Raw genomic sequence first — 12,312 nt, 5'->3', positions numbered from 1 at the left:
CAAGCTTCTCATTGCAGCTTGATCTGTCTGGTGATCAGCCCACCCAGGAGCCCACCTGGAGTCACCTCATTAGAACAAAAGACACTCCTATCACCCAGGAAATTCCAACGGATTTAGGAGCTCTGTGCCAGGGACTGAGATCAAAACCAAATGTTAGAACAAAACATGCTCCTAGCACCCCTGTAACTTAGGAAATTCAAGGGATTTAGGAGCTCAGTGTCAGGGCTGGGCATGGTGGCATGCACCTGTGATCCCACTCCAGAGGCAGAGGCAGGAGGATCGCTGAGCCCTGGAGGTCGAGACTGCAGTGAGCTGTGATTGCACCACTGCACTCCAGTCTGGGTGACAGAGCAAGATCCTGTCTCAAAAGACAAACAGACAAAATAAAAACTGTGTCAAGAACTGGGGGCAGAAATATATATATATTTAGGATGTTATGGTCGTTCTTTCTACTTTTTTTTTTCCAAGTGATCCTTCTGCCTCAGCCTCCTGAGTAGGTGGGATCACAGGTGCGTGCCACCTATGCACGGCTAATTTTTAAATTTTTAGTAGAGGCGAGGTGTGTACTATGTTACCAGGCTGGTCTCGAACTTCTGGGCTCAAGCCGCCCTCCCACCTCAGCCTCCCAAAGTGCTGAGATTGCAGGCATGAGCCCCCACACCTGGCCTCTTACTTTTTCTTTTTTTTTCCCTCTTTTTTAGAATATATAAGAAAATAAAGAAAAAATGGGGTCTTTGGATCTCACTGTCCAAAGATGCCATTAGCATTTAAAAAATATATTCAGTCATTCATGCATATTAATGGAAAGTCCAACTTATACTGAAATGTGTAAGATGGAAAGGAAAAGCTGCCCCCCAGTCTCCTCTCCCGAGAGGTAGCCACTGCTGACGGTTTCTCGTGGGCCCTTCCAGAAAACAAACCTCTTCTCTGCATTTTTGAGCACATGCATCCCCTTCCACTTCGCCACTTACAGCAAGATGACTGTGCTGCTCACGTGGGGCTGCTGCTTGCATTTTTCCCTCAGTGTATCTTGATGCACTTTTCACATCAGTACCTATCAACGCCTCCTTTTTTCTTCTTTTATTAAGATGGAGTCTTGCTGTGTCACCCAGACTGGAGTGCAGTGGCACGATCTCGGCTCACTGCAACCTCTGCCTCCTGGATTTAAGTGATTCTCCTGCCTCAACCTCCCAAGTAGCTGGAGTTAAAGGCACCTGCCACAATACCTGGCTAATTTTTTTGTGTTTTCAGTAGAAACAGGGTTTTGCCATGTTGGCCAGGCTGGTCTCGAACTCCCAACCTCAGGTGATCCACCCACCTCGGCCTCCCAAAGTTCTGGGATTACAGGCGTGAACCACTGTGCCCAGCCCCCAATTCTGTCTTTTCAACTGCACGCTGTCAGAGTCATTATATAAAAATCCTGATGGACATTTCTCCAGTCTGGAGCAGATGCCTAGAAGTGAGTTTGCTGTGTCAAATGGAGTGGCTCCTCTTCCTGCCCTCTGAAGAGGCCTGCTTACCCCAACCTCAGCCACAAAGATACTTTGCTGTGCAAAATTTGGGAAATGTCAGGACACCCAAGCACCACTTCGCCATAGATAGCACTGAGTCTCTGCGTACAAACTGCTAAACGGGGAAGAGACCCTGTCACCTGTGCAGCTCCCCCCAGGTGGCATTTTGTGTAGTCAAGAGAGTGGCACAGTGGCTCACTCCTGTAATCCCAACACTTTGGGAGACCGAGGCAGGTGAATCACCTGAGGTCAGGGGTTCGAGACCAGCCTGGCAAACATGGCGACACGCCATCTCTACTAAAAACACAAAAAAATTAGCAGGGCGTGGGTGGCGGGCGCCCATAATCCCAGCTACTTGGGAGGCTGAGGCAGGAGAATCGCTTAAACCCAGGAGGCAGAGGTTGCAGTGAGCTGAGATCGCGCCACTGCACGCCAGCCTGGGCAACAAGAGCCAAAACTCTGTCTCAAAAAAAAACTCAGAAAAAAACAAAAAACAAACAAAAAGTCACTCAGAGGAGCTCAAGGTCCCTCTGGGTTTGCCACTTCCGACCCGCCATGGGGCTTGTAAAACCTTTGCCTCCCAGCACAGCTCCATGTTTTATCAGGAGCCTCCCCGTGAGCTGCCAGCGCTGGCTGGGCTCCATGGATCAGCTGGGGCTACCCATTCATTCATTTCCACATCTACCCACTGGGCTTCCAAGTTGAAGTTCCTGGGGCCCCGTGTCCCCTCCCCACGACCTTCAATCCCACAGAGCCCATGGGCACGGCACGTCGCTCTCATCCTCTGACATTCCTGCATGCTGAAGTCACTTCTTCCTTCCACCAAGGCCATCCCCGGCCATTCCTCCGATCATCTGTTTATTGTGTCTCTGTGTGGGAGAGAACTGGCTGAAGAGGTGGGGCTCCAGTTTTGGAACGTGGACACTGAGAGAGTTGGGGATGGAAAACAACATAGAAGGAAGCAAAGGCGGAGGCTGCGATGGCCATGATGCCTGGCCCTGGTCCCAGATACCCCAGCCAGCTTTTCTCTTGCACCCTTTGTCTACTCACCGCAGCGACACAGTGGGAGTCCCGGGCCCACTTCTCCAAATGGCACACAGATGCCTCAAAAGGCACCCACCTGGGAAAGGCCAAGGCCGAGGGCTTGGGGTCACAGTCAAGAACACGCCTCAGCTCAGCATTTGTGAGCCGAGTCACCTTGGTCCATCATTTGTGCACAGCCCCCGCCTGCTGGTTGACCATGACCACAGGGCAGGCACTGCTGCAGGGCATGGACAGGCTGGACCTTCGAGGCCCTCGTCTGTCTCCCCTACCTTCTGCCCCCTCCCCCACCACTTCCCATCACCCAGTCTGTGCCAAGGGCACTGACCCTGTCCTTGTCTTGCAGAAAGAGGAGCAGGACTTGGATGGTGAGACGGGGCCATCATCGGCAGGGCCTGAGGAGGACGACGGTGAGTGGGACCTCTATGCTCATGAGGGGGCCTGACCATGTCGGGGGTGGCCTGTGCCCTACTGGGGATCCCAGGAGCTGGGGTTCAAGTGCCAGGGGGAGGGATGGGGTGGGACAGTGGCCTGAGTGGGGCACTGAGAGGTGGAGTTGCACCATGGATGTCCTGCCCTGGCCTGCCTGGACTTTGGGGCCCCCTCACACTCCCTTGGACTTTGGGGTTTGGCTTTCCCATCCCAGGGGCCCCTCTTGAGAACACACTACGTGCCCTGCCTGGCTCTGTCCCGCGCTGCCTCATAACTCCCCTCTTGTGACCACACTGTACATTTCACGATTCTCTCCAAACATCTCTGACCTATTTTACTGAGACGAAAACCACTCACACGGCCTCCCCCGTGCCTTCTTCGTAATGAAGGCCCCGGGAGGGGACACGCCTGCTTTCTGAGCAGCTCTGGCTGACTGGCCACAGGCCCCAGCCATGAGACTGAGAGGAGAAAGGGCGTGGCCGAGAACAGGGGAGACACGGCCAGATCTGACCCAGCCAGGACAGAGACAGAACAAAACGCGGAGTGGCTTCTGCTGGGTCCGTCCGCTGATTTCTCTAGAAAAGAAAGCGGAGGCAGACATGCAAGATGTCAGCGTTTGTTGCCTCTGTATGGCAAGCACAGGGAGGATTAGTGCTTTCTGCATTTTTGTATGTTTGAAATATTTCATAATTTTAAAAAAGCAAGACTGTTGCTGTGACCTTAAGTCGGCTGCTGGCAGGAGCAGTGGAAAGAGAGTTTCAGGAATGCAGGAACCAGCTCCTGCGGGCAGGCTGGGCTGGGGTGCAGAGCTTCCCCTGAGGCCGTGCCTTGGTTTCATCAGCACAGCCTGGAGCAGGAGGGGAGACTGAAGCTTGGGTGCAGGCGGTGGACTGCAGGTGGGGACATTAGTCCCTTACCAGGAAGGACCCTTGCTCCCTGCTTTTGGGGACGGGGGACTCACTGCAGCCGTGGCCCTGGCATCTGTCCCTGCCACGTGGCCCGAGACAGCTGAAGGGATGCAGGGATCCTGTTAGTGACTTGGGGACACGGGAGGGAGGCTTGCAGACCCCTCTCCCTGGTGTAGCTGCCAGAGGGCCCAGCCCCCCAGGGCTGTCACCAGCCTCCCTCCTTATCTGCGCCGCTGCGCCTGCACATCCCCCACCCCCAGCGCCTCCTGCCACCTTAGCCTCCTGCCATCTCTAGCTAGGCAGGGAAAGGAAAGGTTTATGGCGCCAGCTGTTGGAAGACTGTGTGAGCAGCCCCCAGCCCCTCTGCAGTATGAGGCAGCCTCAGAGGCTAATTGATTAGTGTCGCTAAAATGACTTCCCTGAGCGACTCGTGGATTCACAGGAGACTGGAGGAAGAAACCTCCCCCGTCCCTCGGAGGCTGTCACATTGAACCCTCCTGGCCTAGGAAAATTGGATGTGCTGCCTGGTGCACTGCCTGGGATTGAGTGAAATCCTTTTCAAGCCGTTTGTTCTGTCTGGCTCAGAAAACAAAACTAATCAGACTTGCCCCATAAATTGAAACCTAAGACTGGGGCCAGGCTGGCAGGATTTTGTATGTTTTCTTTTTGGGAGGGGTGTTGGGGGGATACTGGAGTCTCACTCTGTTGCCCAGGCTGGAGTGCAATGGCACGATCTTGGCTCACTGCAACCTCCGCCTCCGAGGTTCAAGCTGTTCTCCTGCCTCAGCCTCCTGAGTGGCTGGGATTACAGGCATGCACCACCACGCCCAGCTAATTTTTGTATTTTTAAAAGAGACAGGGTTTCACCATGTTGCCCAGGCTGGTCTTGAATTCCTGGCCTCAAGTGATCCACCTGCCTCGGCCTCCCAAAGTGCTGGGATTACAGGCGTGAGCCAGTGCACCCAGCCAGATGTTTGGGTTCTGAATTCACATCTAGAACCTTCTTCCTCTCACCCTGAGAGCCCTTCATCTCCCCATCGGTGTGCATCAGCCTATCTGGTAGCTTGAGGGCTGCAAGCTAGAGGGGAGGGGCCTGGCTTTTCGGGCTGTTGGACAGGATGTGGAGGGACAGAGAGGCAGCACTTCCAGAATAGCAGCTGAGGAGCTCTCTACACCTCCCTCACTGGGTCCTTTAGTTAGTGGAGGTCGATAAGAGGCCAGCCAGCTCTGCCCGATACTTGTGGATTCAGGAACCAAGAGGTTGCTCCCCCATGAGGCTCTTCCCTCTGGGAGGTCAGCTTTTCTCTCCTCACCATGGCTCATGCGCCCGGAGCCTGTGTCCACTCCAGGCCACAGGTCCCGGCTTCCTCTGTGCCCACCACCTACCCGTCCATGTGCCCTCTTCAGGCCTCAAGATCTGCCTCTTTTTTGCAGGCAGCGATGGGGTGTCTGCCCTCGGGGACTGGCAAATCAGGCTCTGCCTCTTCAGCAGTACACAAGTCAAACCCGCCGTGGCAAATCCCGCATCCCTGGCCTGGCCACTGTGGGCTGCCTGAATGCGTGTTTTCTGATTTCCAATAGCCACAGGGGTTGGGGGGACGACACAAGCCTCCCCACAGCCAGGCAAGCGCGGCGTGTGTTCCGAGATGAGCTGTGCTCTGCTGCCGGAGCTGTTGCCTGTGAGCTCAGTAGCCGAGAGGACCCGCTGGGCAGGGCCAGGGCAGACAGAGCACTGCAGCTGCCGGGAGGGACGCGGTGTCTGGAGACAGCCGTGGACCAGGAGCGGGACCGCTTTCTCTCTGGCTGTCTCGTTGTAGGATTTAAGGGAAAGCTATGGAACGAGAGGGGGTATAGGCGCTGGGGTGAGAAGATGTCTCTGACAGCCGATGCGGCCTCTGCCTGAGGTCTTCCTTTTTAAACCTAGGGAAAGGGGGCCAGGGTTTGGGGGGCCCAGCCTCTACAGCACTCCCTGGCACTGACCGGGTCCCCTCTCCGCAGGGGAAGGCTTCTCCTTCAAATACAGCCCCGGGCAGCTGAGGGGAAACCAGTACAAGAAAATGATGACCAAAGAGGAGCTGGAGGAGGAGCAGAGGTAGGCTGCAGCCCCTTTGCTGGTGCCTGGCGGGCTCTTAGGGGAGGGGGGTGCCCCTCTGAGCCCTTCATGTTCTGCCTCTTGGCAGAAGGGCGCAGAAAGGAGGTGGGGCTCCTACAAACTCTGCCCAACCACTGCCCCACCTTCCCAGTTTAGTTCTTTCCTGCCCTGGTCAGCCAGGCTCGTGCGCCCCGGAACCCCTGCCTGGCACTGACCAGGAGAAGGTCACTGGTGATGGGAGACACAGAGCCCATTTACTGAACCCCCCACCCCCTCCACACCCCACTGCTCCCATCTAAAGAAATCAGACGCCAGGAAAGAGCCTGGAGCAGACCTGGCTGCCACTCACACACGGAGTCCCCGGCAGAGCTGATTTCTTGATTTCTCCTTCGGGACACAGCGGGTTCTTGGTGCCCATCATTCCGCGGCCTCCCAGGCTGGCGCCTGCAGCAGCGCCTTGTCGCTCCGGACGGTGCAGCTGTGGCTTCTCGTTGTTGGAACTGGCTCCCCCTTCCCATCTGGACACCCCCTGCACACCCACTGGGCTCCCCTCCACATTTTCCCTCCACTCCATCCTGCCAGGTGGGGAAGGGGTGCACTGGGTGCGGTGGGACAGCTGGGGAGGCCTCGGCAGACGGACAGGCATTTGCAGAGGGACAGTTGTTTGCACCAGGCCCAGCAGGCTCCTGGTGCTCACCCACATTGCTGCCTTTCTGCAGCGTGGCCTGGAGTCCTAGGTGGTAGCTGTGCCACTTTCCAAGCCTGGTGACCCAGAGCAGCTCGTGGGAGTCACCCCCTACTTGTCAGCAGAAGCCAGCAGTCTAGGGTCTGAGCGGAAGGGGAGGTTTATGATTTTGGAATCAGAACTCAACCACCCTTTCATGACTGCGTGCGAGGCCACCCACCAGGCAGCCCTCTAACCTCAGAGCTGCTCTGCTGGTGACAGGCCCTGTCTCCCCTCCCGGTGCTGGCATCAGCTCTCTCGACCCTCAGCAGGAAGGCTCTTCACCGTGGCTGGGTGGGGGGCGGGCAGTGTAAGCACAGCCAGGAGGAAGAGCCCTGGCAGGAGCCCCAAGTCCTCAGGTGCTGAGGATGCTGCCTCTTGGCATGACCAGGTTTGCTGCATTTATATTTCAGGATTGAGCTGACCTCTGACCTCACTTCCCTGTAGCAAGTTCCTTAGGTCCTGAGCCACAAATATTCTTGCAAATCCTTTTGGTAAGGACACTGATTTCTTAGACTAGTGGCGCTCCCCTCCTACTGCGTGCTAACGTGCCCCCAACACAACTGACGCGGCCTCAACCTCCCCTCCTCCATCGCCTTCATAACCGATTAATACATTTCCCACCTGAGCCCTTCTCATTCTTCTCAAGCACGAGGAATCACTGGCAGAAAAGGCCCCGTCTGGGGGCAGAGGTTCCTGGAGGGGAGTTAAGTCCCTGAGTTCCTAGAGGCGGCCTAATGGGCCGGTGGGTTGGGGTGCTAGTGCCCCCTTGCAAGGCTGGGAGAACTGTCACCCTAGGACCTCAGGCTTCGGGAATGTGGATGTCGTCACCCTGCAGCCTTGGGTCTCACCCTGAGAAGGTGAGGCAGCTTCTGCACAGTGCGCAGCAGATATCCTGACAGCGGTCCATGCTCCCAAGCTGTGAGACAGGCAGGTTCTTATGATCAGGGCAAGGATTAGCAGACGACAGCCAGGCCACATCTGATCCCCCACCTGCCTGTGTCAACCCAGCGTGGCAGGAACAGCAACACCCATTTTCCTGTGGTCTGTGCCCCTTTGTGCCACAGTGGCCGAGGTGAGTCACTGCAGCAGAGACCACACACTCCCCCAAATCGAAATAGTATCTGACTCTTTGCAGAAAAAGGTTGCAGTCCTTGGAGAGAGGCTAGAGGGGGCTGGACACAACTGCCAGCCCTTGAAGGTCCCTGGGGACAGAGGCTGCTCAGGCAGATGGATCTGGAGGGCCTCTTAGAACAAGAAAGACCAGGCCTCAGGCTAGGGGTGAAACTGCCACTACCACCCACGTCCAGAGCTGGGACCTTGGCAGTGGGGAGGGAAAATCCCTTCCCCTTATTTTCAGAGAGTAGACCCTGTGCTGCCCATCCCTCCCCACTGGATCTTCGGAGGTCTCTAGACCACCAGCCCACACTTGGCTGTTCCATGGGATCGAGACTGTGCCTGAGGTGCTGCTCCCGGGACGAGGGAAGACTCCTTCACTCCTCTGCATGCTGCAGTTACCACTTTGTGCCCTGAATTGAGAAGGAGGGGCCGGAGGACTTCTTGGGGCAGGACTGGAGTTCACGTTCATTCCCATCACTGCCCAGCCCGCATGCTCCCTGTGGCTCCCAGGCATGCTGGTGGCATCTGCTTGCTCCCCCACACCTCTCCCCCCTGCATGTGGTCGCCCCTCGCAGCACTGCGTGGGGTCCCCACGGCTCCACACCACGCTGTCCTCACACGGTGATGCTTGGGGTTGCAGAGGCTGGTCAGTTTGGCTTTGGCTTTTCATCTTCAGCATGGCGGTTCTCATGGGGATGGGGAGCGCTGGCAGCTGTGAAGACAGTTCCGGTCCCAGCCGAGTTCCAGGGAACCGCCCTAGAATCATCAGTATGAAAAATAACATGCCTGTTATTATCAAACCACTAAAACCACAGGCCAGCTAGCAGGGGTGCTGTCTCTCCACCTGCCAGGTTCTGCCCTCCCAGAGGCCCTCCGTGCCTCTGATGCCTTTCCCAGCTCTCAGCGTCCACAATCGAGTTGCAGCTAAAAACTGCATGGCCCCTGACTTTAAATTTACTGACTCAGCCAACAGATCGCATCTAGAACCTGAAGCTTTAGTGGTTGCCAGTTCCAACACTCCCCAGGAGCCTCAATTCACAGGCTTTCATGACAATTAGGAAGTGGGACTGGAAGCAGGAGGTCCCAAATTAGTTCCACCACATGCTGAAGTGGGCAGTCTCATCCTTGAACTACTCACAGATCAAATTCCTTCTGCCTGGGGCCAGAAAGCAGTCAGGTCTGTAAATCCAGAGGCGGCTGCTGCTTAAGATCCCTCTTGCCGCGTCTGCCGGCCTCCTCAGCTCTCCCCTCGGGCCGGAGGTTCACACACTTCATGCCTCTGGTGGCGTCCCTGGGTTCTGCTGAAGCTGATGTGGGAGGTGCCACCTCCAGTTTCACAGTGTGGCTAGGACAGTGGGCTTGCAGGCTGGTGACAGCTCCCCTGAGCAAGAGGCCTCCTCCTCCTCCTCCCCCAGAGCTGGGGAAGCTGGCAGGGCTTGGCTGGCTTCGCAGCTTGGCAGGAGAGAGAAAAGGCACGGCTGTCAGCTCCTCTCCATCACTTCTTCCCACCTTCTGGTCTCAGAGGGAAAAGGAACCCAGGCTGTAGACTAGACTGACTCTGATAGATCAGGACCCACCCCTGCATTTGAGGTCTGCAGGGCTGTTTTGACTCCTCTGGAAATGGACATAACTCTAGAGGAAGGTGATAGTGTGATAAAACAGGGAAGGAGAGGAGGCGGCCAAGGAACCACAGCTGTGGGGTAGTTCTGGTTCTTCTATCTGATGTATGCAAGAAACGACAGAAACAATAGACCGGACAGTGTGAATTTCCAGCTCAGGCTGGAAATGCGTGCTGACTGTGACCACCAGGAGAGGGCGCCAGAGGGACAAGCTCAGACCTGCTGCTTTCTCAGTGGTCTCAGGGCTGGCGATGTGTCTTGGTTCATGAAAGATGGGCACACTGTTGGCTCCATCTGGAAGCGTGCATCCTAGGGTGCCAATATCCCCCGAGGGGACAAAACTCAGCCAGCGGGAATGGGAAATTATCTAGGGTGATAGAAATATTGTCAGCACAGCCACACAACCCAAGATCAGAAAGGCCCTTGGCAACTCAACTGCTCCAGTTCCTTCCTTAAGTACCCTGCAGAGGCTGAACAGGTCTGTGGGCTGCAAGGTTCTGTGCGGGATCAAGGGGAGCTCTGCGAGCTCTGGCCAGCTTTGCGGCACAGACCGTCTTGCCGCAAGTGATGAGAAGCAAATCAGCAGTGGTTTGAGACACCAGAGTCTAGCGCAGCTTCTGCAATTCCAAACATTCTCCTTCCTCGTCCCCATTTCCCCCTTTCCTTGCCCGTGGTGCAGGATGGAATGAGTAAAATAAATTATCTTTTTCTCCCCATTTCTCTTTACAGAACTGAAGAATAACGAAGTTATCCTTAGCGTCCTCCTAAAGGCTTTTCCTTTTGGCATCTTAAAAGCTTGAGAGATAAAATGGAAACCCCAGAGAGGAGTCTGGCAGGCTCCCAGGGTGCATGCTGCCTTCGTAAATCTGCTGAGCTCTAGACCCTCAATCAGGACTTGTCCCTTGGCTAGCAGGATCCTGGGAACACCTTTGGCCCTGCCCTGTAGCGAGATGTTCATGTCCATTTCTGTGGGTCACTTTGTTAAGCTGAAGCGTTTTAAGAGTTTGAGCTCAGACCCTGGACTGGGATTTTTCTTACCACTCAAACTTGCTATCCACACATCCTGCACACCTTAGATAAAACAAACATTTAAAAAGCAGAGTTCACTTTCACTCCAGTGCCCCCATTTTGTCCTCACTGAAGCCAAACCACAAAAGACTTTGAGGAATGAGAGACAAATGAGGTAGAGCTCACCTGTGCTCACCAGCTCGGTCAGAGTGGTCAGCCGACCCCTTTCCCTGGGAACCCCACCTCTCTCTCTGGCTAGCTTGGTTGTCGGGGGTGAGATGCCATATTGATTAGAAGGCAGCAAAGAACCAGTACCAGGAACTGACTTGACCATTCCCCTTACTTTTCATCTAGAGAAATCTTGGATTCAGCCCATTTATTGCTAAGACACCTTTTCACTGACGTTCTTACCAGCTCAGCCAAATCTCCACTCTGCTATAGCAGAAGCAATAATGTTGCTTTAAAAAGATTTCTTGACTATGCCTTTTCTTAGAAAGGTTGATAGATTAGTTGGAACTTCAGATCATCAGATCAGTCTCAGATTCGTTTCTTGGAATTTTATATTTGACAGTATTTATACTATACCAAACTCATTTGCAGTTCTTAGGTTTGTTGGTTAAAACATTTTTTTAAAGCAGTAAGTTTATAGAAAATGTTTTCATTTAATGGAAGGCTGGGGAATGTCCAGCATCAGCCCCTATGGCATGCATTCCCAGTGGCTTTCTCCATCTCAGCCTGAAACCTTTGGTTCAGGGCTTAGGGGAGAACAGGCCACATGGCAACAGCCACATAGTCATTGCCTTCAACACAGAGCCACGGGGTGAATGGATGTACTTCTGTGTCCCCAAACAGCAATAGCCATGCCCTTGTCCAGGCTGGGATCTAATGGATACAATAGGTCGTTGACTCCCTCCCAGTAGAGCTATCTAGGTTTGTCTGGAAAATTTCCCACCATGGCTTATAGGCACCACACCTCATGTACTCCTGATGGCTTGGATCTCTGTATTCAGCCTTTGTTCAGTCCAATAAACTTTGAGTAGATGATCTCAATTACTGTGTGTTTTTTCAGTTTGCTTTGTTTAAAAAAAAAAAAAAACCCTTTTGAACCCATTAAAATTTGACCTCTCTTTCATTTTGATGCCTCGTACTCTGCAGCAGAGGACAAAGCCATCCATCCACCCTGCTAAAAATACGCAGTCACCACAGCTGTCTGAACCACGTGACATGATCTGTGTTCACTCAGGGACATGTGGATTGTGCTTGCATCACAGAGCTCAGCACACCCTTTCTGTTCACAGAAATTCCTCTTTCTTCTTTTCTTGAGACAGGGCCTCCGTCTGTCGCCCAAGCTAGAATGCAGTGGTGCAGTCACAGAGCTCACTGTGGCCTTGACCTCCTGGGCTTAAGTGATCCTCCCGTCTCAGCCTCCCAGGTAGCTGGGACTACAGGTGCTCACCACCACGCCTGGCTAATTGTTTTATAGAGACAGGGTCTGACTATGTTGCCCAGGCTGGTCTCAAACTCCTGGGCTCAAGTGATCTTCCTATCTTGGCCTTCTAAAGTGCCAGGATTACAGGCATGAGCCACTGCACCTGACCCTCTTCCTTCTTACAGGAGGCACAAAGCACACATCATAGGCTGCTGCTTCTCAGACAGGGGAACCAACTGTAGACGCAACTTTCCCAGAGGACAAGGGAGGCTGGGAAGTGGGGCTTCAGTATTTCAACTGCTAGATGCTGCTCTAGACAGAAACCTCTGCAGGATGGAAGACGCACGGTGAGGAGAGGAGGGAAGGGTGAAGCAGAAGGAATATGGTAGCAAAAGTATGGGAGCGAATGTGGAGACCACCCCTCCAGGC

The 12,312-nt window shown here is 54.3% G+C and overlaps 1 protein-coding gene across 3 annotated transcripts in view; it reads left to right on the top strand.

Moving 5' to 3' along the window:
- Positions 1-11,504, top strand: part of MXRA7 (matrix-remodelling associated 7) — a 29,840-nt gene extending 18,336 nt beyond the window's left edge. Inside the window, exons 1-5 of one of the 3 annotated variants that reach the window (XM_011985470.1) lie at positions 2,191-2,407; positions 2,899-2,962; positions 5,891-5,984; positions 7,122-7,202; positions 10,176-11,504. In XM_011985470.1, coding sequence (XP_011840860.1) covers positions 2,309-2,407; positions 2,899-2,962; positions 5,891-5,984; positions 7,122-7,155 — 291 coding nt within the window. In that variant the 5' untranslated portion in view covers positions 2,191-2,308 and the 3' untranslated portion in view covers positions 7,156-7,202; positions 10,176-11,504. Of the gene's footprint in view, positions 1-2,190; positions 2,408-2,898; positions 2,963-5,890; positions 5,985-7,121; positions 7,203-10,175 lie in introns of those variants that run through there. The other 2 variants (XM_011985530.1, XR_001006652.1) reach the window with 2 other exon arrangements.
- Positions 11,505-12,312: the final 808 nt, after the last annotated feature.

The sequence above is a fragment of the Mandrillus leucophaeus genome, unplaced genomic scaffold, assembly GCF_000951045.1.
Source record: "Mandrillus leucophaeus isolate KB7577 unplaced genomic scaffold, Mleu.le_1.0 Scaffold1, whole genome shotgun sequence".
NCBI lineage: Eukaryota > Metazoa > Chordata > Mammalia > Primates > Cercopithecidae > Mandrillus > Mandrillus leucophaeus.
The sequence above is the reverse complement of the archived record's forward strand: the minus strand, read 5'-3'. Positions and strand labels throughout refer to the sequence as shown.